This window comes from Dromiciops gliroides, chromosome 3 (genome assembly GCF_019393635.1).
Source record: "Dromiciops gliroides isolate mDroGli1 chromosome 3, mDroGli1.pri, whole genome shotgun sequence".
Classification (NCBI taxonomy): Eukaryota; Metazoa; Chordata; class Mammalia; order Microbiotheria; family Microbiotheriidae; genus Dromiciops; species Dromiciops gliroides.
Genome location: NC_057863.1, coordinates 640,206,943 through 640,233,949, shown reverse-complemented (window position 1 = coordinate 640,233,949; position 27,007 = coordinate 640,206,943). Strand labels below are relative to the sequence as shown.

Below are 27,007 nucleotides of genomic sequence, written 5' to 3'. Positions count from 1 at the left end.
CAAGGCAATGGGACAACATGCAGAACAGAGTAGGGTGATGAAATCCTAAGCTTGCCTCACCTGGGCCTCTTCCCCAAGTGGCCCTGGGAGGACCTCCTTCCTGGGAGAAGGAAGGAGGCTGGCCTGGGGAGAGGATGTTCCAGGATGAGGCCTTGGGCACTGAGAAAAGTCCCAGAGGAGAGGATGCCCCTGGTTCTGTAACTCCTCTTTTTTTTTTCTTTTCTTTTTTTTTTTTTTTTAAGTGAGGCAATTGGGGTTAAGTGACTTGCCCAGGGTCACACAGCTAGTAAGTGTTAAGTGTCTGAGGCTGGATTTGAACTCAGGTACTCCTGAATCCAGGGCCGGTGCTCCATCCACTGCGCCACCTAGCCTCCCCTCTGTAACTCCTCTTGATGCTAATAAGTTTGCTTACAAAAGCTAATTGAGGGCACTGGAGCTCTGCTGTGAGAACCCCAGCCCTTCAGAGTCACCCCCAGAGCCCTGGGGGAGGAGTAATTAACCTGGGTGTTCAAAGGGATGCTCTGCTAAGATCTGTGGCCACTGAATCCACACACTGTGGCCCTGAGTGTGAAGTCACTAAGGCACTAAATAAGAGGTTGGCTCTCCTGGGCCAAACTCCACATAAACAGGAAGGCGTCTCTAACGCTCTCCCAGCCTCCACTGAGGCAGGACCGGCCCTCTCTCCTGCTGCAGCAACAGCTTCTCTAATCCCTTCTGGGCCGCTTGAATTATTGGAAGGTTTCTCCTAATTGGGAGCAACTGCAGCCAATGAAGGACTAATGCAGAGGGATTCCTGAAGCTGAGCCCAGGTTTTCCCTGAAGGCTGATAGCTCCCTAGAGACCTAGAGCTGGAAGGAACTCAGAGATCATGTGGTCCAGCCCTCCAACCTAACAGCTCTCAACCTCTCTGGGCCTCGCTTCCTTCATCTGTAAAATGGGGAAGCTGACCCATGATCTCTATGACCTTACCATCCTTGTCGTTGTGTTCAACTCTCGGTGACCCCATTTGGGGTTTTCTTGGCAGAGATACTGGAGGGGTTTACCATTTCCTTCTCCAGTTCATTTTACAGATGAGACTGAGGCAAACGGGGTTAAATGAATTGCCCAAGGTCACACAGCTAGGAATAGTCTGAGGTTGGATTTGAATTCAGGTCTTCCTGACTCCAGGCCTGGGGCTCTATCCACTGCACCACCCAGCTGCCTCTGCCTTTCCCTAGTTGCGTGTCCCTGCCCTCCCCAACCAATACTTTTAATATCTTTTCTATTTACTTAGCTAGGTTTGTGTAGTTTCCCCTCATTAGAAGGTTAGGCCCTCGGGCAGAGAGCAGCTTCACTTGTCTTGGAGTTGAATTGAAGGGCTCTGATACCTGATCATCATCCTAACCCTTCAGAAAACCCCAGAACCCTGGCCTGAGAATAGGGCTCTGCCCGTGCGTTTCTTTGGGCTTTTTGTTTTGTTTTATTTTGTTGTTTTGCAGGCAATGGGGGTTAAGTGACTTGCCCAGGGTCACACAGCTAGTAAGTGTCAAGTGTCTGAGGCCGGATTTGAACTCAGGTCCTCCTGACTCCAGGGCCGGTGCTTTAACCACTGCGCCACCTAGCTGCCCCCCACCCCCACCCCACCCGGGCGTTTCTTTACTAGGATCTCCCAAGGCTTATCAGGACTGTGCCTCTCACCCAAGCTCCTAGTCCTAGGGCAGGAAGGAGCCTGAGGCTGAATAGACTAAGCCCCTCCTAAAGAGGAGGAAAGGGAGTGCGAGAAGGTTTCCTAACACCCCAGGTCTGAGTGGTAGAGGGAAGATTTCAAATCAAGTCCTCCAAAACCATATGAAACAACCCTGCCCACTGAAACAATCAGTCCTAAGGGTTTCTTGGGCTGGATCATAGCCTACCTGCCTCTGACAGTGAAAGCGGAGAGTTCCACCCCCTGCTAACTCCTAAGACATGTCTGGAGACACACCCCAGGCTTTAGGAACTGGGGGCAGTGAGCTAAGAGCTCAGTATCCTGAAAGCCCCCACCAAGAATCTAGGCCAAGCAGTCCTTCCTCAATTGGCTCAAACCCAAACCTTGAATAAAAAGGCAAGCAGGGAAGAGAGCGCTGGCCTTGGTGTCAGAGGAAGACCTGGGTTCAAATCCTGACCTCCCAACACTTCCCGGCTATATGATCCCATATGGGCAGGACACCCTCGGTTTCCTCATTTCTGAAGTGGTGCAAGAGCTTTCCTAAGTTCAATGAGATCATGGATCTAGGGAAAAGTCAATAGACCTGGGGTCAGGAAGACTCGAATTCAAATAGTGCCTCAGACACTTAATGGTTGTGTGATCTAGGGAAGTCACTTTAACTACTCTTCTCAATTTCTTTATCTGCAAAATGAGTATAATAACAGCACTTACTTCACAGGGTAGAAACATAATAACCCATGTGAAGTGCTCCGGAAACCTTAAAGCACTATGTAAATGGTGGCTTATTATTAATGTATGAGGAGATTTGCCAACATTAAAATGTTATATAAAGTTAGTTATTCTTCTTCTAGAAAAGCTGTGTGGAGAAGGATGGATGCATAGATGGATGGAAGGGAGGGAGGAATCATTAAGAGTTTACTATGTGGGGGCAGCTAAGTGGTGCAGTGGATAAAGCACCGGCCCTGGATTCAGGAGGACCTGAGTTCAAATCCGGCATCAGACACTTGACATGTCCTATCTGTGTGACCCTGGGCAAGTCACTTAACCCTCATTGCCCCACCAAAAAAAAAAAAAAAACTTACTATGTCCCAGGAACTGTGCTAAGTACTTTATAGTTCTCATATGATCCTCACAACCCCCCTGGGAGGTAGGTAGTGTTATAATTCTCATTTTGAAGAAGCTGAAGCAGAGGTTCGGTTAAGTGACTTGCCCAGGGTCACACAGCTATTAAGTGTCTAAGGTTGAACTCCAGGCCTGGGGCTCCACCCCCTAGCAGTCTCTACCGTGTCTCAGACAGTCTTGGAGGAAGCCCACTAGGCCTGGGTTCTAATCTTCCCTCTGACACAGGGGGCACAAGTCACTTCACCCATCAGGGCTCTAGAGTAGATGTGTCCAACCCGAGGCCCCCCAGACCTCCCAGTGCAGCCCCAATCAGGTTACTACTCAGTGGAGAAATGTCTAACAAATAAACACAATGCTGTCAGAGCACGTGTTCGTTTGCGGTTTTCCAGGCATATGTGGTCGCAGTTCTAGGCTGGCTCTGAACACCATGGACGGCAGAGGAGGTGCTGACCTGTATGAGAGGAAGGAGCTTCCTCCCATCCCCAGAGTAATACATTGTAGGTCCAGTCCTTTGACTTTGGATGCTCTGGCAGACTGGTACATTGATGGATGATCCACACAAGTCAGGGAAACTGGTGGACAGAGCTCTGGCGCCGAGAGGGGACTCTAGGCGTGGAAACTCCCTTCCCCAGTGCAGACGGGCAGCTCCTCTATAAACAAAGCATGAATAAAGCTGGCTGGGCCAGAGGGCAGCCGATGCACGGCAGGTGGAGTGGGCAGTATAGCTCTGCAGCTGAGAGCTGACGGAGTTTGAAGCGAAGTGTTGCTGTGACCTTGTTCAAATCACTGCCAAGCTCTCAGGGGCTCTGTTTCTACAGCTGTGAAAGAAGGGGAGGGAGGAGCTGAACCTCCAAGGTCTCCGTGAGCATTCTGAGTTTGACCCTGGGCTCTGGCTGGGAGACATCCAGCAGCTCAAGGAAGGACAGGGGACAGGCCTGGCAGGAGCTGCGCCCCCCTACCCCACCCCAACCTTCATGGGATGGCAGAGCGTGGATCAGAGAGAGAGAACGCCAAGGCTGGATTCTCCAGGAGAGGGCACACTGGGGTGAAGCTCTTGTAGAAGCCGAGAGGCACACGCACACATCACCACCACTTTTGAATCCCCAGAATGTGACTCTTTACAACCAGTCCTAACCAGCCCTGCTTGCTCCCTTCCAGCCACACAGCAAGAGCCGGACACCAGGATTTCCTTCCAGCTTCTCTGCCACATAATCCAATCAATCAACATGAATCAAGTGCCTCCTATGTGCAGGGAACTGGGCCAAGCACCAGGAACACCAAGGAAGCCATGATGGCCGCTCGGAGGAATCCAAACACAAGGCTACAGAGGAAGAGGAGGGGAAACCTGCATCCCAGCTTCCCAAGGAGTCTGGGGCCATGGGGTTGTGTCCCTGGAGCCCCAGGAAGCAAGGCGCTGGATGAGCACAAAGCCACATTCTTTGGGCCACCGACTGGAGGAAGCCTCCAGCCCCCAACAGCTTAGTTCATTCAGTCCAGCGACAATAGGAGAGCCTAATGACTAACTACTGCCTTTCTTTAATGGGCTATTAAAAAAGTCCAATCCCTCAGGGCAATTATGCTGCCCTGTGGTAGAGCTCCCAGCCAATTTCCGGGTCAAATGCCCAGCCTCTCTTGGAATAGCAAGCAGGACCAAAGCCCTGCTTTTAGGAGGCCATGTAACATTCAGGTCCTGGTCACTGGGGAGTCAGGGAGCGTTGGAGGTGACATTTTGACTCTGAAAAGGGGACTGCCTGAAGAGTCAGACACCTGGACCGGCAGAGCCAACATGATGAGCAGGATGGCTAGCAGAGGGGCGGGCAGGGATGGGAGAGGGCAAAGACAGGAGAGGCTGTTACACTTGCTACTGGCCCACAGAATGAGGACAGGTGGCTCTTAGGAGGAAAGAAGAGCCCTAAGGCGCCTCTACTCAGACACACACCCCAGAATCAAGTCTCTTAATACTGCAGTCACTGCCCTGGGCCCATGGGGAGTTTTAAGACTCCACAGAAATTTGGGAATTAGGGCCGGAAAACTAGATACCAAGGAAGCCGGTGCCTGCCCTCAAGGAGCTTACATTCTAAAGGGGTTGCCAACATGTATGGGTAGTGGGGGGTCCTTTTAATTTGGGAAGTCATAGGGAGGGAGGAGCCGCAGGGCAAAGAACTCATCCTTTTAGGGCAGAGTGGAGTTGACTGGACGGACGGCATAGCAGAGACAGCCAGAGACCAACAAGGTGGGTCTGGGTCAGGCTAGAAGGGTTCAATTCTCATCCATCGGAAGTTTTACCCATGGTCCTTTGGGCCCAATGACCACAGGCGACGGGCCCTTTAAGGGGCCGATGGAACAGGTACTGACTGGAGAGGTGTCCAGGTTAACCCAGGCTGGAGACTTCAGGATGACCCTCATCCTTGGGGCAGACCTGTTTCTTTAGCCCTCAGGAGAACCCCAAACTGTAACCACAGGCTTATGTTTATGGATATAAGGACGTCTCTATCCATATCCCTAAAATGAAGCAAACTTTCTCCCTATCCCTGCCTCCTGCCTTAAAAAGTCACTCAACAACTACATGGTATAAGCAAAAAACAGAAACTTTATTCAATTTCCCTCACAAAACCATCTTTCCCCTCCTTCCAGCAGGCTCTGCACCTACCCCCGAAGCCTCAACCACAGGTCCGTCCCTTCTTTCTCCCTCCCTTCCTCCCTCTTCCAGACCACTCCAAACCATGTCCCAGTCCTAGATTCCTTCCACCCCTCCCTTATGGGTTCTGGAGCATGGGACACCCCTACGCCAGGTCCAGACCGCCTCTTCGGTCTGACGGACACGGGGACCACATGGGATACAGGCCAAGGCCTCACTTCACCCACTGCCTCCTTCTGATGGGTGCTGGAATTACACGAGGCACCCAATCCAACTGTTCTGATGGGCGGTGACTACACTGAGGACATTCCAACTCCAGACCCTTTCCTGTGCCCCTCTTCCTGACAGGGGTGGGATTACGCAGGAAACCCCAATGCTGGGCCCTCCTCTCCGCCTGTATTGTTTCTAGCTCCATCCATGGCCACTGTTCTGCTGATTCAACTCCAACCTGAAGCGATACTCTAGAGGCCTAGGACCTGGGCAAGTAGAGGTCACGGGAAGAACCACCAACCTGCCCGGGTTTGAGCTGGAATTCCCCCAAACTTGTCCTAGCTCTTCCACCAACCAGGTGATGCCCAGAGAGACAAGGCTTCCCTCAAGAATCCAAAAGAAAAACTAAAAAGGAATGCTCTTTTGGAGCAAAGCCTCCATCCAGTCCGATGTGCCCACCTCCAAACACTCCGTCATGTCCACAGACCAAAGGCCAGGGCAATCCAGCACATGTTAAACTCACCACGCCAAAAGGAAGTGTGCAGGCACACATACGTACCCATGGCACGCAGCTCCACCGCATGGCATTTTCTGTAAGAGATTTTGCTTCTTTTATTTAAAGAGTCTTTACAATGTGGTCGCTTCTAATCTGCAGAATGGTCTCAGCTATTCTCAGTGATAAGACAACACCATTTTCACAAAGAGATCGAGAAGAAAAGAAACATCAAATTGTACACGACAGCCCCAAATATATGATTCTCTTTTTTTTTTTTAAACGGGGCAATGGGGGTTAAGTGACTTGCCCAGGGTCACACAGCTAGTTAAGTGTCAAGTGTCTGAGGCTGGATTTGAACTCAGGTCCTCCTGAATCCAGGGCCGGTGCTTTATCCACTGCACCACGTAGCTGCCCCTTCAAATATATGATTCTTAACAATAAACTAAGGCTTAGCATAGTGGAGAGATTTAAATGCCGGGGGAAAACGGTTTTTGACCATTCCCACGAATCGATCGGGGAGTCTGACCCAAACCCTTATTGGATTCCAAGGAAATCAAGACAAGATCAAGGGTCAGAAGCCCATTTCTATCAGCAGAAAGAGGAAGTTCACTCTGCTGTCTATCGCTTGGATCGTATCTAGCCGTAGCATCGTGGGCTACGTTTTAGCCTGGAAGAAGAGGACTGATTTCTCCCTGACTTTGGCTTAAAAAATAAAAAAGTCAAGATTGCACATGCTGGACTCCAGGGGCTCCTCATCTGCTGGATGACCCTGTACCGATGCACCTGCATATCAGTGGCCGGGCTTTGAGAAATCCCCCAGCGCAAGCAGGCCCTCTTTCCCCCTCATCTCCTAGGTAACAAAGGGCAGTGGAGATGGAAGGCACCACGGGAGCGGGGTGGCAGAGAGGAAGAATGGGAAGCAGCCACCACACAGCGGTTCTTCAAAGGGGTAGCACAGTGAGGGTGTTTCAGCACTTCCAAGGGCAGTGCTCCTTGAAAGCTCTACCTCAAGGCACAAGGGGCTCAACTCTAGGACGGGTCCTTGCAGGACGCCATTTTCCACCCACCTTCCCCCCACAAAAGGTCTGTGGCCACCAACGCATCGCCCAGTTTTGTAACCCTTCCACCTCTGCTACTTCCATTTACCAAGGACATGACAACAGTGCGTTGCCTCCCTGCTGGTCATTCCTTCAGCATGTTGGGAAACAAAGGTGAAGGGGTCTGGGAGTCCAGCTACAAGCTCGCTCCAGGACGGACAAAACGGACTTGCCCATTACAGAGTGACCATCCTCGGAATCTAAACTGGCGCCGCTCCACCTCCTCCCTGACTCAGCACAGCAAGACACAAAGCAAAACATCTCTTCCCCCAAGACCCAGACCAAAACGTAGCTCTAGAAACAGACAGACAGACAGACACTCTTTGCACAAGGGCAGATAAAGCACATACAAAAGGGTGGATTCAAAAACAATTCTGAGAAAGTCAAAGGCTTATAAACCATGGGTTATGTTTCTGGTTTTTGCTGTTCTGAGAGATCCCATCCCTCCCACACTATCCCTAGAGGAAGGTGGGCATTGCCATTTCTTCAGGTCAGTACTGGCCTGTTAGCCCCGATTGGTCACTGACTGCAGAGAAAACCGGTCCCAGGACACAGCCAATTAGCCGAGTTCTGCGGCTCTCTGAAAGCACATGATGCCTACTTCCCAGTATGGCCCAGAAGCAAAGACCACACAGCTTGAATGGGAATGTCAGCTCAGCAGCTGGAGCGGTGACACTCAGCATCCATTCTCAGGGACACTCACTGGGCACACGGAGCAGAGTTCCCAGACACCCCACCGTGGAGCTGCTCCTTCTCTGTGGATAAAGCCAATCCTTCTGGACTTGGCTTCCCAGGTGGGAATCTGCCCTCCCAAGTGGGGCCATCTGTCACAGTCAATTGCAAAGGGCATAAAACTTGCTTCCAGACCAAAACACTTGAGTCAAGCAAGTCTGCACCTTGAGAAAGGAAAGGCATCCAATTCTCTCAGAATCCCTGCAGGGGAATGTGCACAGGATGAGATGTCATGCCCTCCACAGGGCACCAAAAGAGGGCAGCGCTTTTCCTCCTCAGTCAAACCCGAATTAAGGAACCGGGAGCAAAGCACAAGGTTCCAGGCCAGCCAGTGGGCATCTGAGGCCACCTGCAGTAAGGAGGCTACTGGCAGGAGGCCATTCGAGCTCCAGTAACGGCGGCTGAGGGCAGGAAAAGATCCTTGTCTGGGCCTGAGCTCATCCCCTCTGCCCCTCCCCACCGGAGCCAGTGCTCACCACCAGCCAGCATCTGCAGCTTCTCTCCACTACGAGCCCTCCAGGGGAATCTGTGACAAATGCAACACATTCTGCGCAGCCTGTCAGTTTCTCTGCAGATTTATTTAAGTAAACAATGACATCTTGCGATCAGAAAGCAAAACAGAATCTTAATTTCACGTTTTGGAGGAGGGGGAGGGTGGTATAGAAGGAAAAACCCCTTTCCTAAAAGTCATTTCTTCTGCCATTCTAAGTGAACATAAACACACTAAAAATGCTGAGATAACTCGATGACGGCCCTGGATTCATCTAAAAGTCTGTCACTGGCCAGCAGAAGCATCTAACAGTTGACGGGCTACCCAAACTCCTAAGAGTTCCTCCTAAGCCTTATTAAGACATCCATATTTTGACAAAAAACAAACCCCCAAAAAGTGATTGGCCAACACAAAGCACGGCTGAAGATCAGCGATCAGATGGGGAGCGGGCAGGCTCTGGCAGGGCAGCCCAACGCATCCCCCAGGCCACCTTCCCAAGTTTGATACTGGCCACTTCCGTCTCATTCCAGATCAGTCCTTCACCTAAACTAAAAACAGTACATACAACAAGGGCTATTGAGGTTCAGGGTTTTCTGAACGACCGAATTATGTAAAATGAAAAACGTGTTTACTTTCAACAGGTCCAACAAAGTGAAGGGGCCCGTGCTAAGAGCCGGCGTTAAGAGCGCCGGGCTTCTCAGCCACAGCGCTGAGTGCTCTACAGTCACAGACACACAGGGAGGTTAAGAAGACAGGAATTCAAGACTCTCACATGTTGCTTGGATCCCAGCTGTGCCCGCTCTGGGGTCTGGCTTTGTTTGTGTTTTGTAAAGGCTTCCAAAACTAAACCCCAGGAGCCCAGCAGTACCAGACCCAGCGTGTTTGTCATCTGTCCCAGGCTCACGCTCCGGCACCCGGAGCCTCACTCGTTTTGCTCCGACCAAGGTCTTGGAATCGCAACGTGCAGCTCATTCCTGGGCTATGCTTCTCAGCACATACTTGACTGTGTAGGCAAAGGCAGCGAAGCCGACGATGACAAACAGGTTGGCCAGAGCGCCTCCCAAGAGTCCATGGTTGCGGTTGGCCTGTTGCAGGCCCGCGTGGTTGGGACCAGCCATCGGCACGTGCCCGTTGAGAAGCTGAAGCCCATTCTGACCATGATGAGTGTCTCCATCGGGGACCACATCTGGCAACGGGAGGGGCTGGGGTCGGCTACTGAGTTCATCTTGTGCTTTCTGTTTTTGTTTTATCTCCTAGGAAAAGACAGGCACAAAGAAAGAAATATCACAGAGAAACCAGTCTAAAAGCCACTAAAGAAATGGTTCATTAGGAACAGTGTCATCCAGGCCCCTCATCCCCAGCAATAGGTGTCCTCTTCCTCCTCAGGAAGAAGCCCCTCCCTCCCTTGTGCTCTGCCTGCCACGCCCACTTCCCCTCATTAGACTGAAGCATCCCTCCCTGGGCTGCCCCGTGCCCCTCCTCCAAGTACCTCCTCCTCGCCCTTTCAGCTCCTTTTAAGAGCTGTCTTCTTTTAGAAGTATAAGCTACTTGAGGGCAGACACTGATGCACTTAACACAGTACTTGGCACCTAGGAGGTTCTGGACTTTCCTGACTGGGCAGTTTAAAACAAGCCACCATGTATCTCTCTCTACTTCGAAGCCACTATTGTTGTCGCCTTTGGGACCCATTCCCTTCAGCTTGCCAGGCCAAGGTCAAGCAGCAGCTGGATGTCTACCCTAGAGGTCCATTCCCTGAACCACAGAAAATCAAATCAAATGAAATGGTGAAGAGAGCAGTTCTAAGCAGGGAGGGCGACCTCCCAGGCTCCCAAGAACACGGCAGCTGGTCTTGTCCCTCCTGCCCAGGGCTGTCAGCCACAGGGGGCTCTTTCCTTGGGAAGGCAACTATACCAACAAAGCCCACAGAACCCTCCCCCCCATCTGCTTCTGGCCTGCGCATTCCATGAACTGTCTTGTAAGTAAGGAGAAGCTACTCCTGACCTCCTCCCTCCTTTGTAAGTACGCACCTCCACCACTTCAGGAAAGAGTTCACAAAAGACTTTGTCTTTTAAGTTAAATGCCAGACTCTGTGCAGCAAGCTGTCTTTTCTGCCAAGAAAGAGGAACATTAGCTTGAGAATAAAATCTCACCCACCACGTGGTAACTTTAACATGCTCCCAAAAGCAACTAACATTTGGGTTATCTGTTCCCCCAGTACTAACTCGACTGATCACTGGCCAGCCTTGAGCTTCCAACATCCTTTTTAACCCTTTTACCCACACGTGCACACACACCATTTGGGCACAATGGTTCCTGGTTCATCAAAGGCAGAAATGAAGGCCAGAACTGTTACACCAACAGGAAGGAAATGATCTGTCTTCAGCACAGACAGGACAGTCCAGCCATCCCTCACTCCCTAAAAGGGATGACCAGCCCGAGGCTTCTTAGCTCATTCCAACCCATCCAGCAGTCCTCAGTGCCCCAGAGGGTGCTCATCCGCCCATCCACTAGCTCGTCAGAAGCTGCACAAGATGAGGGTGACCCAGTCTTTGCCACCTCCAAAGAGCAGAGAATAAGGAGAAACATGCTAAGCCAAAGTAGACAGGCCTTAGGTTAGAAATGAAGAGGACCTTCATGGCCAGGGAGGGATGATCAGACCCAGAAACAGTGCACTAATCAGGCCAGTGAGACCGTCCTGAGGAGGGTTTAGCATCTATCTGCACTCGTCCAGTCTTGCCCAAGGACAGGGGAATGGGGACGATCCCTCTTGAGGTTTCCTCACGTACAATGACCTGGCATGATGACTGGGCCATAGAGAACCAGTGGCCCTTCAGCAAACACCCTTTTCTCCTAAAAGGCGAGGATGCCACAAACAACAAGAGAATCGCCCTGGAGTTTGCTGGGGATGAGCCAGGGCACTGGCTCTGACAATGCCTCGCAATCTACTCCAACCCCCCGGGCTTCACCACAAGGCATTCCCTCCCTAACATTCTGCGCTCTGGGTGAACAGTTCTTTCTCGATTCTGCTCTTCTCCAACTCTGGGTCCTTGTCCATACCACCCCATGCCCCGAAAGGCTCCCTCTGCCCCTACCAAAGCAATCTCTGCCTCCAGACGACCTTCCCCACGGCTCAGGCCCAGCTCAAGTGGCAAGCCCTTCATGAAGCTTTTCCTAACCCCACAGCAGCTAGAACCAAGCTTCCAACGGAGGCCAGATCAAAGCTGCTTAAACTGTGGGTCTCAACCCCATATGGGGTCATTGAATGTGTATGTTGGCGGAGGGGGTTCACAAAAAATTTGGCAAGAGTAAAAGGTTCTATATACCTATTATATACATATACACACATATATGTATGTATGTATGTGTATGCATGCATGTGTATACACACACACAAATTTCCCAGGCAAAAAAGGTTCATGAATGGAAAAGGGGAAGAAGCCCCCTGGGCTAGAGGACAATGACGCTGTGGAGGTGAGTCCTCCAGAGTGGAGGAGGCTGGGGGAGAGGGTCATCACCATCAGATTCCATGGTTGGAGCTTAAATTAAGCTCTTGGAGGGAAGGGACGGCCATTTCTTGTAATCCTCAAGCATGGCACACAGGAGGCACTCAGGACACTGCTGATCCACAACCCCCATTCTCCATCTAGAACAGCCGGCACATGAGAAGCACTGCCACAGGACTCACCGTGTAGTCTGAAGTTTCTATGCTGCCCAATGTGGGACCCTTTTCCACCATGAAGCTGAGCAGACCCGTCAAGATTGTTGAGACTGACCAAGCAGGATTCCATGTGTCAGGGTGGAAATCGGTGATTGAAAGACATAACCTGTCCAAAAACAACAGGGGAAGGTGCATGTTTATAGGATGCAGACAGGAGGTCCCTATGGGGAGGGCTCCCAAAGAGGACAACTGCAGAAACAGCCACAGAGGAAACAAGGGAAAGGTCTCACCTTGTATTACATTTAAATCTTCCGTTGGGAGTTATCATATAAATACTAGGAGGTTTAAAAGGAAATTCTCTGGGGAAAATTAGTTTTCCATGATAATAGCCACCTATTAAAACAGAAGAAAGCCAACAATTACTTCTTAGTTACTCTTGGGGAATGGTCCTAGAGCATTTACAAAGAGAGACCTGTTCCAAAGAAAACTGAAAAAAGAATCCTCATTTATGCCTTCCCTGAATGCAGGCTGAGTCCCCTAGGAAGGACCTCAATCTAACTATACAGAAATGTCCATTTCACAACTCAGACAAACTCAGAGACCAATTGGCCTCGAGTCAAGAAGACTTCAGTTCAAATCTAGCCTGTGTGACCCTGGGCAAGTCACTTCATCTTTCTCTGCTCAATTTCCTCATCAGTAAAATGGGGATAATAATAGCACCTGCCTCCCAGGGTTGTAGTGAAAATCAAATGAAACAATGATTGTAAAGTGCTTAGCACAGTGCCTGGCATACAGTAAGCATTCTATGGATATTAGCTAAGTATTCTGGAATAACTGCCCTCCACAAACCTAATAAAACTGGTGAAGACACCCAGAGAGATATTTACTTTACTCCTCATCCTGTCTGCCTATAAGGTCAAAATACATTCAACTCACCTGGCCAGACTTGGGCAGTGTATTCATTCCCAGGTAGTGAAATATAGCCCCTCACAGGCGGCCCCCGTAAAGCTTTCCAGACCACTGCCCTTCCCTCACACTACCCAAAGCATCTCCTCCTGAGACCTAGCCACCCACTCTGCATCCTCCCAGCCTTCCCACTCCACTGCCACAGGAAGGCTAAGCTCTGTCTTTGCTCATTCTGCCTCCCCACACACATCGAGAACGTCTCCTCTCCTCCATCCCACCAATCCAATACCAACACATCACTCTAGGGTCCAATGGCTGAATGAAGTATCGTGTGTCATCCCAACCCTCACTACCCCTTGTATCCCACAGCCCTGAAATGCTTTCAACATGTACACAAGGAGGGGGCAGCTAGGTGGCTCAGTGGATAGAGCACTGCCCCTGGAGTCAGGAGGACCTGAGTTCAAATCCGGCCTCAGACACATAACACTTAATAGCTGTGTGACCCTGGGCAAGTCACTTAACCCCAACTGCCTCACTAAAAAAACAAAAAACAAAAAAACATGTACACAAGGAACAACATGCTCCCTGGAAGAGTATCTTGTTGGTTCATCTGATAACTTTTGTTGACCTTCCCGTAATGCCCCAAAAGAATGCAAACACTTTGTGGGCAGGGTCTGTGGCTCACACCTCTTGGTATCTTAGAGGGTCCAGCCCTGGACCACACAGGGAGTAAGTACTCCATGTCATACATGACGACAGACCTATTAATGCCTCCATCGTGAGTTACTCTGAAATGCCTGCAAATGCTACTCTGGCTGGCTCTCAGGGCACGGCAACCAGAGTCCAGAGTCTCTAAGATTTCAGAGGACTGAGAAGACTTGGCAGAGATCTGAGAGGCCAGGCCATCACTGGAGCAGAAATCCCCTCTAAGCAGGTCTATTCATTCATTCACCCCTTTAGCCTTAGTGAGAGGAAGCCAGCCATCTTCCAAGGCAGCTATGAGATGGTGCTAATCGTCAAGACGTTTTTCCTGACAGCCGGCCAAAATCTGGGGTGGTCTTCCCAGTGAACCTACCCTGCTCACAAAAAAAGCCTAGCAGATTCTGGCCAAAGTTTTATTCGATTCACCTAAGCTAGTTCAGGAGGCTGGTTAAGCAACCCCAATCTAAGGAAAAACTAACAAAGGTGAAATAGAACAAACTACTTTGTAAGACATTGAGCTCCATTCAGAAATGTTGGCAATTAGGTGGAAATTAGTGGAGATGGGATATATCAATTGAATGATAAGGTCTGAATTTAGTTGTATAGTGTTTAGAATTGAATGAGAGGAGGGGTTGTAGAGACACCAATCATTGATGGCTTTACAAAGAGAAGAAGAATCATTTGATTATATCTAGCCAGGATTGTTGGAGAAACTATCTTTTGTTTTCTTTCCTTCTTTCTTTCTTTCTTTTTAAGGATGGGGGAATCAATGGTTTATTTATAAACAAGAAGGAATAAGCCAAGATACATAGATGAAATAAATAATCAAATAATAGTTAAAAAAAAAAAAAAGACAGTGAGCTCCCCATCCCTGGGTATCCCAACAGAGAGGATTGATGCCAAGAATGCTGCCGACACTCTCCTACAGAGGGTGGGAAGGTGGATGACAGCCGGCCTCTAAGGTCTCTCACAACTCCAAGATTCTAATACCTTTATTTATATTCCAAATATTTTGAAAAGTTGAATACAAGTATGTCTAATGAAAAAACCAGAATCTGAAGTATCTTTAGAACCTGGAGATGTTAGGAGGAATCAATGAAGACTGGTATCAAGTTTTCTTAAGCTGCAACCTGATGCAGGCAGGGTCTCACTGCAGAAATAGCCGGAAGTGTCCTCCTTGGGGCATGAAGAAAGGCAGCTGAGAGGAACACCTTATTTGCTTACCTTCATAAGGAGTCAGCTCAGGTCCCCTGACGACATAGTGCCTGAGGGAAATGAAGGGCAAAGGTCAGAGTGCACCCAGGCCAAGGCTGCCCCGAGCTCACACAGGCCTGAACAGTGTGAAAAAATAATTATTAATAACCGACTTCTCGGGGGGACCCAGTCTTTGTTGGCTTTCTCCGCCCCCCCCCCCCACTTCAGAGGGAAATCTTTCGGAGGGAGTGCTGACCCTGTGGAGAGCACACAACAGGAATGGAGACTAGACTCTGGGGCTTAAGCTGCGCCTATCTGGATTCTGACTTGGCCCTCAGGAGGTCAGCCTCCCCTTAGACCCTGACATCACCAAGGCAGAGCTCATTTTAATATGGATCACCCTCAAGTCCCATCAACCAATGGGACTGAACGATGATGACAGCAGGGAGCTCACTCTCTTTCTTCCAGGGACTCTCCACGCTCCCTCTTGGCTCAATACACTGGGTATGCAATTGTAATCGTTTAGGCCTATAAGCCTGTGACTAATGAGGAAGTTAGGGAGATATGTGATATTATTGAATAATAAATGCTTACTGTCTAAACTGGTAAAATAGCCTATAATTTATAAGTAGAAGTATTTTTTTTTTGGTAAGGCAATTGGGATTAAGTGACTTGCCCAGGGTCACACAGCTAGTAAGTGTCAAGTGTCTGAGGCCGGATTTGAACTCAGGTCCACCTGAATCCAGGGCTGGTGCTCTATCCACTGCGCCACCTAGCTGCCCCCTAGTAGCAGTGGGTTTTTTGTTTGTTTTTTGGTTTATTTGCGGGGCAATGGGGGTTAAGTGACTTGCTTATGGTCACACAATAAGTGTCAAGTGTCTGAGGCCGGATTTGAACTCAGGTACTCCTGAATCCAGGGCCGGTGCTTTATCCACTGCGCCACCTAGCCGCCCCCCCTCCTTTTTTTTTCTTTTAGCAGTGTTTTTAAAAAACCCAGTCTGGCCCCCAAGAATTTAGCTCAAAACAGTTCCCTCAATAATTTAAAAACACAACAGGTGGGCATGCCCCATAAAGAGCAAGCACAGATACAGCTTCCTTGACTAAGAAAGGCAAAGACTGCACTTCCAAAAAATCTCTATTGTATCTCATGCCATAAAGACAAACATTTTCTCAAATGCCATAAAAGACTTAAAGATAAAGTGCCAGGGCAGCTAGGTGGCACAGTGGATAAAGCACCGGCCCTGGATTCAGGAGGACCTGAGTTCAAATCTGACCTCAGACACTTGACACTAGCTGTGTGACCCTGGGCAAGTCACTTAACCCCCACTGTCCCACTACATAAATAAATAAATGAAGTGCCTACTACGAGCCAGGCACTGGCCTGAGCAAAGGCCCTCCCCTCCATCCACAGGTCTACCTGCTATATGTTCTTCATTATAGTGGTTTTAAGGGGCAGAATCTAAGCACCCAAACAACATACTAATTAAAGTTCTCTCTGTTGTGCTCCTGTCTTTTTATGTGGCTTACTCTAAACCAAAGCTTCTTAAACTCTGGGGTCACGAAAAATCCCTTTTTATATATTTATATACATGGGATACATAAGAATTTCTCAGGTGAAAAGGGGTCATGAGTGGAAAAAGTTTAAGAAGTCCTGCTCTCGGAGCAGCTAGGTGGCACAGTGGATAAAGCACTGACCTTGGATTCAGGAGGACCTGAGTTCAAATCCAGCCTCAGACACTTGACACTTGGTAGCTGTGTGACCTTGGGAAAATCGCTTAACCCTCATTGCCCCAAAGGAAAAAAAAAAGGAAAAAAAAGAAGTCCTGCTCTAAACTAAGTGAATTTTAGCACATAAGTTATGACAAGTTTGCAGTCACTCCCTCTAAGTCTTCATCAAAGTGTTGATACTTCTAGGTCAAATAAAATTATTATGTTATATATAAATATATATTCCATATAAAATAAATTAGTAAAATTTGGTCTTGGATAACCTATAGTTATAATAATAAAATCTAATTCCAATGCATGTTGAAGTCACTCTCAGAAGATACACCAAAAAGATGAAACAAAAAGTGTGGCCAGAATGTTTATTTTTTTCCCCTAATGTAGAGACAGCCACACACTTTTCCCATGAGGCTACGACAAACTGGTTAATATGTCACTACAGTAAACAAAACCCCTGAAAAATCCTATAACCGTCTCTCCCCCACTGGTCCTGTACAATCAAATGGCCCCTAGCCACATTTTGCCAATCTGATGAATTAAATGAAAACTAGTATCATTTGCATCTACGTAATACGGTTACCTTGAGGGAGAGAAAAAATCAATCATCTACCTGAACAAAAATATGTTATGGAAAGAGGAACAAACTGCCCCTTTGAAGAAAAAAGTACAGGAACATATTCAACCCATGTAGCTTCACACGCACAAAATAAGAATTAACAGAAAAAATCATGCGGCTCGGATGTCAGAGGGCTCCGGCCTTAGCAGAGGAGTCAATGCCTGCAGATGGCTTCTCTGGAGACACTGGGTTCCTCTAACAGACTCACTTGAGGCAGCAGGGCATGATGGGAAAGTAGCCAGTCCCAGCTCGGCCACCATAAGCTGTGTGAGTGTGATCAAGTCCTGCTAGCTCTCTAAGAGGCCCATTTACTCATGTATAAGATGAGGCTGAATCTATGATTCTCGCTTCTCTGTTTCTGTCCCCATAGCTGGAAAATCGGGACAAAGAACCCAGATTTCCCAAGAATGTCCTGGGCAGTAATAAATGAAGACATTTCTTTCAAAGCAGGAAATTCTAAGAATCATTCTGAACATCTTTTCATCGACATTTCTGCCTAGGAACCCACAAATCTAAAATTGGGTTATTTCTACACTAAGATAAGGATTTATACCAAGGTCTTAAACTCTAAGACCATAGTTTAGGAGAACCTCCTAAATTGTATTAGGTCACAACAACAGATTTGTTGTGCTGTCTAACTCATCTACCTATGAGGGGTCTTCAGATAATGAAAGAACAAAAGCTAAAGGAAATGAATAGCCTAAGCTTTTATATTCTGAAGAAACTTACCATTCCAGAATATTCGAAGGGAGGGGTTCAGCACAAATGTAAGGCACTGGGTCTTTTTTAATTCGAAGGTAGTCTTGTTTAAGCCTCTGGGTAGCTGTGGTCGGTGCTCTCTTATTACTGTTGTTGCTCATCTATTAAAAACACAAATGTGAATTAGGAAGGAGCCTCAGACCTCATTAGCAGGCCTTTCATTTCCTAAGGCCATTCCTCTGACAAGTTCACCTAGGCTCCCCTCCCAATTCCAGCCCCACACTCCATGCACTGTGGGCTCTCCTCTTCCTCTTCCTTTGTAGCTCATCAGCCACAAACTCCTGCTCCTTCTTCCTCCAAAGGGCCTCGTCCCTTTCTTTCTGCCCCTGCACAGTCCAGTTCTCATCCCCTCACCTTCTGACAACGGTAACCTATTGGCTCTCCCACTTGCAGGTTCTCGTGGGGATACAACGCCCTCCCTGCTTAATCCTCCTAAAACGCCAACTCCAGCTAGCCATCACTTAACCAAAAATCTCCCATAGCCCCCCATCTCACAGGCCTGCCCAACACTCTCCGAAAAGCTTCACAGACTTGGACCCATTCCACTTCCCTCTACTCCAGCCCCAGCCCGACCTGCCCAAGACAGAAATCATCTTCCCACCCAACCTGTGGTTCCTCCTGGCTTTCCAGTTTGTATTAATTCATTAATAGCGCCCCATTCTCCCATTCATTTGCTGGGGTCAAAACCCCACCCCAAAATGGCCCCTGCCCTCAGGGTGCTCACCATACACACCCCTAAGTAAATGCCAAGTGATATTTCCAGAGGAGGCCTAAGTCATAGGGGAACACCAAGGAAGGCTCTGGGGGGGGGGGTGCTCCCAGTCCCCATGGATGCCCTCTCCCTCTTCCAAGTTCAAAGGTGACGGGGCCTAGTAAAAATGAGACTGGACTAGAGGTCAGGTCCGGATTCCAGCCTGGGAACACTGGTTCCCTGTAGGACCCACCACATCGGCCAAAACCCCTCTGGCTGCTTTTGTCCCATTGCTGCTGACCTAGTTCAGGCCCTTGGTAGCTCGTTACCTTGACTGCAGTAACCTCCTGCCTAGTCTCCTGGCCTTGAGCCCTTCCCCTCTAATGCAACTCTTCTAGGAGGCTAGTGACATAAACCTTCTCCATGCTGAGCTCTTCCAGGCCTTCAACTTCTCAAAGACATTCAATGGCTCCCCAGTGCATATCCAAACTTGTGGCCTCTGGCATTCAAAACTCCCAAGTTGGACTCAAACAGACTATTGTAGCCCTTTTCCCCACCACTACCCATCGAACAGCCCAGGGCTTCAGAAACATGACTCCTCCCATTCTGAAACTCCCGGTCCTCGGTCACCTCTGCGCTTCTGCTCAGCATGGTTCCTCTAGGCCTTCTCCTTACACAAGCTGTCCCTGTTCCAGAAAGGATCCTTCCCTCCTCGGCCTCTCTCCCCTTGCTTTGTTCTTACCTTTATCTATCACACAGGCTCATCCCCTTCCAGGTTCTGCTTATCTCCTCTACCAGTGCCCTGGAGGGCTCAACCTTCCACAGAGACCAGCTGGGGAAGTACTAAATACTTGTTTAACTGGGTATCAGTCACTGATCTTAACGCTATCTTCCCAGGAAGTAAGTTACTTCCCATACACTTTTTACCTCCAAGGTCAGGTTCCAGCCCTGCTCTGCCACTGATTCCTGATCTTACCTTGGAGAAGTTGCTTGTCCTCTCCGGGACTCTTTAAAATGAAGCCATTAGACAACATGATCTCCAAGCTTACTTTCATTTCTTTAATGCTAGGATCTTAAAAGAGCGTGCCTCCAATGAAGAATCCAGAGAAAGCTGAAAGGAAGCCCTGGGTTAACTCCATGTCACCAGCTCTACGTCCGGTCTCTCCCCAGCGCTAGGAGGGCACGCAACCTCCAAGGAGACCGTTCTTCAGCCACAAACCTATTCTTTGGAGCCAGCTGTACCTATCATGTCACCTGAGCAGCCAGAAGGGATCAGGTAACTGACACAACACCACACACCTGTTCGAGCCTAAGACGGAAGACTGCTTCGACTACAATTAGAGTAGACCTGCTGAAAAGAACCCAATTCCTTCTGGCAGAATGATGACTTACACCATGGAAATGAAAGCAACAGTCAGTCACAGAAACAAAAGTGAGACCTGGATAACACAAAGGTCATTCTGTCCTGGTACGTCAGCACTTAAAACTGGTTTCTAATAGCCTGAAGTGCACACCCAACTTTTTTTTTTTCCAAAGGATGTTGAAGGTGAACTGACATTAACACAAACCAAGTCAAACCAGTGTATTTGGCTGTTCTATGAACAAACCAACCAAGGGCCTAATATGACCTTCAGATGTCACAATCTGAAATTTAGTCAAGCCATAAAAAAGACTTAAAAAATAAACAATATCCTGAATGTACACATGTGCATATGCATACATGTGTGCTTGCATGTATGTAGGTATGTATGCTTACATTACCTACCAACTTCATTTCCCTTCCTACATGCCAAACTCTCCATTTTATTTCTTACAGGACATCTATCCCAGGCTTAGTTTAGGGAAAGGGGTTTGCCTCTCCCAAATCATTCTGTCCAAGTGTAAAGCTCTCTGAGCTGTCTAGGGCAAAACCAAAGGCCCTAGAAAGAAAAATTAATACATGTCAAGATGATGTATATGACTCATGCTGCCTTCAGACAGGGCTCCTAGAGGGCAGAGATCACCCAATGTGGCGAGTGGGAGGGGGTGTGGGGTGTGTGTGTGTGTGTGTGTGTGTGTGTGTGTGTGTGAGAGAGAGAGAGAGAGAGAGATACAAGTCACAAGGCAGTTACATAGAATACCAGAAGAGAAAAAAATCTGAACCTCTAAAAACTCAAGATGTTATAAATGACCATCTCCTGGGGTATTGTCTCTCAAACATTACGGTTATCAAGTTATACCAAATAAGTGTGATGTGTCTGTTTCTCTGCCTCTGATGTGCAGCCTTGGCTAAGTTCAAGGAGATTCATGACTGGAAAGTTAGCCCTAGCAACTCATAACCCATTCTGCTCAGGCACACAAAAAAAGGGGCTTGTGACTGGTATCAACTGAGGTAGTTCCCAAGCCAAGCCAATGAGATCACAGTTCCTTGAAATATTAAAAGTAATAATGCATAAGTAGTATGTGTGTGTATATATATATAGTGTGTGTGTGTGTACATTAAAAATATATATGTATGTCATATAATTAAATCTAGTACTGAAGACTTTTCTCAAGTCTCAAATATAATGCCAAGACCAGACCATGTACCAAGCCCGTATCATGTTTGAGACAATGTACTATGCACTAGGGAATATAGAGAGAAGCACAGCTCCACACCCCTCCCAATTCCCTGTCCTCAAGGAGCATACATTCTAAAGAGAAAGGCAACATATAAATAACTAGTTATACATAAGACAGAGCCAAAGAAGATGAAGATAGCCTGAACGCATTTGGTGGGGAGTGGTGGAAACCTTGAGAAAGGGCTCCTACACAAGTTGATATATGAACTGAGTTTTTTTTAGTTTAGTTTTTTTTTAGTGAGGCAATTGGGGTTAAGTGACTTGCCCAGGGTCACACAGTTAGTAAGTGTTAAGTGCCTGAGGCTGGGAACTCAGGTCCTCCTGACTCCAGGGCCAGTGCTCTATCCACTGCGCCACCTAGCCGCCCCTGAACTGAGTTTTAAAGGAAGCCAAAGCATTTCAGGTATTTGGAGAACAACCGGTGAAAGGCACCAAAGAGAGATGGAGTATGGCTGTGGGAGGAAATCTAGGAGGGTTGGGGCTGGATGAGTGGACATGTGAAGGTGGAAATGACAATGGATTATATGAGAGGGAGGAGTCAAGGAGGACACAATGAGGTTTAAGCCGGGGTGGCTGGGAGGATGGTGCTGCTCTTGCCAGTAACAGGAAAGTTTAGGAAGAAGAGGAGTTCTGCTTTGGACATGTCTAGCTTGAGATGTCCAAAGAACATCTAGTTCAAGATGTCCAAGACTTTACTGTGACTAACTCAACGGAGGCTGAATATATGGTCTGAGGAATCACCTGCAGAGATCACCAAGCAAGATAGTATAGATCACAACCACTGAACTAAATCACCCCTTGATAACTGGTCTGAAAATGGGAACTCTGAAAGGAATCTACGGCTGTATACCAAAAAAGAAAACTGATTATGGGACACATCCAGGTTTCTCAGTCAGATGAGCATAGAGGGGGTAGGAAAGGCAGAATGCAGCCTACATTTGGATCAATATATGCAAATGCCAGGTAGATGCAAATAGAGGCAAAATTCTATCTACTGGAATCCCTTTGTTTCCCACAAGATCCTGCATCCAGTTGGTGGCACGACACAAGCCTCCAGACCACCAACCCCATGCTCTTTTTCACTATCAGACTGTCTCAGGAAAAGGGTATCAAGAAACCAAAGCCCTAAGTATTATTTTAATAATCCTGATTTCTGCAGCATATTGCCCTTTTGCTTTCTTTATGCAGATTTTCGATTCCATCGGGCACCCCAGAGCGGTGCACAGAGGACCAATACAAGTAGAAGCCCAACTTGCCCTCAAACACAACCTTCCAAGATGCTCGAGACTGCTGAAGAGCACTGCAGTTGTAGCCCAAAGAGGACCCAAGTGTGCCTGACTGCCCAAGGAGTGTCCCTTCTCTCTGGACCTGTTTCTTCATCCAGGAAGTCAGTCACCTCAATGACCCAGCAGGTCCGTTCTAGCTCTAAGTCCCAGTGACACATCGGTGAACCCTATCTCACCACAGCAAATGGGCTTCTGAGCAGGACCACTGTGAAGGTTCCTGTCATACTAATCATGTCATTCCCCCAATTTTATTGAAGACACACCCACACGCCTCTGAAGGAATGAAACCATCCCCATGGACTGTAAAGCCCACCTTCCCTGCAGCCTGCTCTTCCTGTGATGACCTGGGCAGGACTCTCATCCCATCAAGTGGAAGTGGGAACAAGCCTGCCTGCCTGCCTTCCTTCCTTCTATCTAGGCATCCCCAGGAAGTGTTAAGCTTTAATGCCCCCTGCCCCCTGCCCCCACCAGCAGGCACCACTTGTTGCACTGAAGAGAAATGACAGAAGAATCCACTGAGTGTACTGTGAAGTTACCCTGCATTGACCCCTCTCTGACGCTCAGAAAGCATGAGGAGGTCCAAGGGGCTTTGGAACTATGCTTGCAAGACAGCTGAAAGGGAAACCAGAAGGAGGGCAAGGGCCAGGTGAGGAGACCAGGGTGCATCAACAGGGCCCTCCTCAGGCTCCGGAGGGAGCCCTGAGGGATGCTGGGCTGTTGGCATTTTAGGAAGCTTTTTTTTGGGGGGGGGGGGCAGGGTACGCCCAAAGAGGATGGAGGAAGAAGATGGAAGAACATAAAGCCTCAGTTGCTGCAGGGACAGGTCACAGCTAACACACCACCGGATTTGTTGAATCCAGGGCTCTGCTCCTTACTACCTGTGAAAGACTCCTGCCTTTGAGCCTCAGTTTACACATCTGCCAAAGAGAGGCTGGACCAGCTGATTCCATTCCATTCAACAGAGATCAACCACCAACTTGGGGTCCAGTGAACAGAGCAGTGGAGCTGGATTCAGCAGATCTGAGTTCTAATCTGTCTCTGCCACTCTCTAAGGTTAGCCCATCCCCCTGGGTCTTGGCTAAGGTCATCACTTCCCTAGTTCCGTCTAGCTCTAAATGTAGGATTCTCTGAGCCCGGGTCTTCGATACTCCAACATCTTGGCAAATGACAGTGGTTCCCAGGTGGATGCCACAGCCTCAGGAAGGTCGCTGACGGCCTTTCAGGAGGCAGTGAGGCCCAAACTATTTTCCTAACAATATTAAGAAGTATTTGCCTGGTAAAACACCTCTCCTTTTTCCAACCACATATCTGTGTAAAGCTGGATTTTCTTGATCTACTCCAAACCAAAGCAACAGATTGAATGCAAAGAGATAGAAGAATCCAATTGTCTTCTATTAGGTCAGACACCGAAGAAAGTTGCAAAAACATGTAAAGCAATAACACCACTCTTCTCGTTAAATTTTTTTTTGTTTAAGAAAGCTGTTATTTTTCCACAGATTTTATTATAATACACAATGGGCTTATTTTTAAATAAAGTCTTATAAGTATTTCTAAATTTGTTCATTTTAATTTCAAATACAGTAAATATTGATAGATATAACCCATATAAACAAAAGCTTTTTGGGGTCCCCAATTTTTCATTGTAAAGGGGTCCTGAGAACTGCTTGTCTAGTAGCCAGTCGGTAGGATCTAAGTTCAAATCCAGCCTCAGACATTTATTAGCTGTGTACCAAGGGCAAATCACTTCCCCCCAGTGTCTTAACCTGAAAATTGAGCACTGGGTACATATAAATCCCACTATTCTGACCCCCACTACTCCTGTGACCTTGGTTAAGTCAGACCATTCAAGGGAAAAAGCACTGGCTCAGAAATGACCAGATGGGCTCCAGATCTCACCTCTGATTATTACTACCTGCTCCACTCTCTGAGCCTCAGCCTCCTGATCTGAAAAATGAGAGGAGTGGGACGAAATGACTTTTGAGGTTTCTTACTGCTCCAGATGTCATTTATTTATTAAGCATCTACTGCCTGTCAGGCACCCTACGGAAGCTCTGGGGACACAAAGTCAAACACAGTCCCTGCCCTCAAAGGGCTCACAATCTAATGGGGGAGAAAGCATGCACCCCACTGGGTCCAGGAGAAGATGGAGAAAATCAAACGGAGGACTGTATGAAGTATTAGGAAGGCTTTTGGGGGATGTGTGACCCTAAACTCCAAGAGGGCAGGGGTTGCTTTGTTTTTCGTCTCTACATCTCTGGATTTTGCAGTAATGCTCGTTTTTAATATAATAATGATAATGATAATGATAATAACAATAATCAGGCTTCTGTCTGTACTGTCCCGCCCCCTACACACTCCCCCATACCTAGCACTTAGTAGGTGCTTAATAAATGTTGGTCGGCCCAGAGCCTTTCTTCAGCACCCTCTCCTCGCCAGGCCCAGCGTGCTGATTAATTGCTCCCCCTCTCCTGCCTCAGTTACCTCATCTGTCAAAGGATGGGGTGTCTGTCTGCTGCCCCTCCCAACCCCGGGGAACACTGCGGTCCAAGGTTCCCGAGTCCCGGACCCCGAGCTGGGGGGCCGGGGGGGAACGAGGGGCCTTCCTTTGACAAGTGGGGAAACTGAGGCCCCGGGCCGCGACTTACCCAGGGCCGGGCCGTGGGGACACTGCTGGAGTGGGAGCGGGGAAGCCCTGGGCGCCCACCTCGGGCCCGACAGTCACGTCACTTCTCGGGGTCTCAGGGGGCTCGTCTGCACAGCTGGGGGAGGGGAGGGAGGGCCCGGAACCCCGCCGTGACCCCGACGATTGTTACCGTGGCCCCGCCCCGGCCCCGCCCCTCACGGCCCCGCTCACCTCTCCCGCCGCTGCCGCCGCTCCCGGGGCCGCTCCCGGGGCCGCTGCTGCCGCCGCCGCCGCCGCCGCGCTGGGCCCGGGCCCGGGCTCGCTCCGCCCGCCGGGAAGGCGAAGGAAGGAGGGCAGGCGGGCGGGCGATGGAGCCGAGCTGAGGCGGAGCCGAGGCCGGGCCGGGCCGGGGAGCCGCCGCCGCCGCCGCCGCCGTCCGGGAGCGGACCCGTCACACCCTCAGTCGCCGCCGCCGCTCCGGCTTCCAAGATGGCCGCCCTCCCGGCCGAGCCGGGAGCCACTTCCGCTTCCGGGAACGAGCTGAGCACCTGCCGCCCTCATTCCCTCCCTCCCGGCCTCCCTCGACGCTCTAGGCTGCTCGGGCGCCAAGGACACAGTCATCTCTCTGCTCCTTGGGAGAGGGCGGAGCCGGGAAGGGGGCGGGGCTAGAGATGACTACGGCGCAGGCGCGGAGCTTGGCTAAGTTCACGGTCCCTGTCTGTGGGGAAAGCCGTGTATCTTCCCTGAATCCCCCAGCCACACAGTCCAGGACAGTCCCTGGGCTCGGCCTTTTCCCTGACCCTCTTTCTGTCCAGCCTAGCCATCTCCAGCACTTAAGTGTTTGTTGTGCTCCAGGCACTGTGCGACCCACTGGAGAATACTGAGGCACGACCAACAGCCCTACTTGGGGGCAGGGGTGGACCGCATGCGCATTTACACACGTCATATATAAATAAATGCGCATGTTGGTAGTTGATAGCTTTCATGCTAGAAGACCAAAATGACATCACTACGTTGGAGTCAAGGACAGTGCGCCCAACTGGGGCTGATCAGACACAATACCAGCTTGGAAGTTCTACCACAAGTTGGTACAAGTAGTTCATATAAACGTTTGGAGTGGAGATGGCTCTAAATTTGTGCCTCACATTTTCCCCCCACGTTTCTTTTGAGCTACTGCAAATCTGTTTCATTCCTAGAGCGCAGTGCCGCCTCTTTTTTCCATAAGCAGTATTATTTATTTTAGTTTTTAGTTTTCAACATTCATTTTTGTAAGATTTTGAGTTCCAAATTTTTCTCCCTCCCTCTCCAAGGCACCAAACAATCTGATATAGGTTACACACGTACTATCGTATTAAACATATTTCTACACTGGTCATGTTGTGAAAGAAGAATCGGAACAAAAAAAGAAAAAACAACAAATAAAGTGAAAATAGTATGCTTTTTCTGGATGTCAAGAGCATTTTCCATCATGAGTCTTTTGGAATTGGCTCTGGTGATTGTATTGTTGAGAAGAGTTAAGTCTATCACAGTTGGTCATCACACAATATTCCTGTTACTGTGCACAATGTTTTGTTACAGCTCACTTCACTCAGCATCAGTTCATTTAAGTCTTTCCAGGTTTTTTTCTGAAATTCACCTGCTTATCATTTCTTACAGCACAATAGTATTCCATCATATACCACAACTTGTTCAGCCATTCCCCAATTGATGGGCATTTCCTCAGTTTCCAATTCTTTGCAACCACAAAAAGAGCTGCTATAAAAATTTTTGTACATGTG

The 27,007-nt window shown here is 48.8% G+C and overlaps 1 protein-coding gene across 2 annotated transcripts; it reads right to left on the bottom strand.

Moving 5' to 3' along the window:
* Nucleotides 1-8,538: 8,538 nt before the first annotated feature.
* On the bottom strand, nt 8,539-25,746 carry UBE2J2 (ubiquitin conjugating enzyme E2 J2). 2 transcript variants are annotated; one of them, XM_043993035.1, is made up of 7 exons: nt 25,461-25,746; nt 18,000-18,130; nt 14,960-15,000; nt 12,418-12,520; nt 12,155-12,293; nt 10,497-10,577; nt 8,539-9,722 (listed from the first exon to the last, which is right to left on the bottom strand). In XM_043993035.1, the coding sequence occupies exons 2-7, from the start codon at nt 18,128-18,130 to the stop codon at nt 9,438-9,440; spliced, it is 780 nt and encodes a 259-aa protein (XP_043848970.1). In that variant the 5' UTR covers nt 25,461-25,746; the 3' UTR covers nt 8,539-9,437. The 2 variants fall into 2 exon arrangements, with proteins under 2 accessions (XP_043848970.1, XP_043848971.1); XM_043993036.1 differs by lacking the exon at nt 25,461-25,746 and adding an exon at nt 20,020-20,096.
* Nucleotides 25,747-27,007: the final 1,261 nt, after the last annotated feature.

Bases quoted from the DNA above. Each gene is read 5' to 3' on its own strand.
- UBE2J2 (XM_043993035.1), bottom strand. From the start codon at position 18,130: ATGAGCAACAACAGTAATAAGAGAGCACCGACCACAGCTACCCAGAGG. The intron at 15,001-17,999 runs GTAAGTTTCTTC...CATTTCCCTCAG, and splicing joins CCTTCGAATATTCTGGAATG to GCACTATGTCGTCAGGGGAC. The intron at 10,578-12,154 runs GTGAGTCCTGTG...CTTTCTTGGCAG, and splicing joins TAGAAACTTCAGACTACACG to AAAAGACAGCTTGCTGCACA.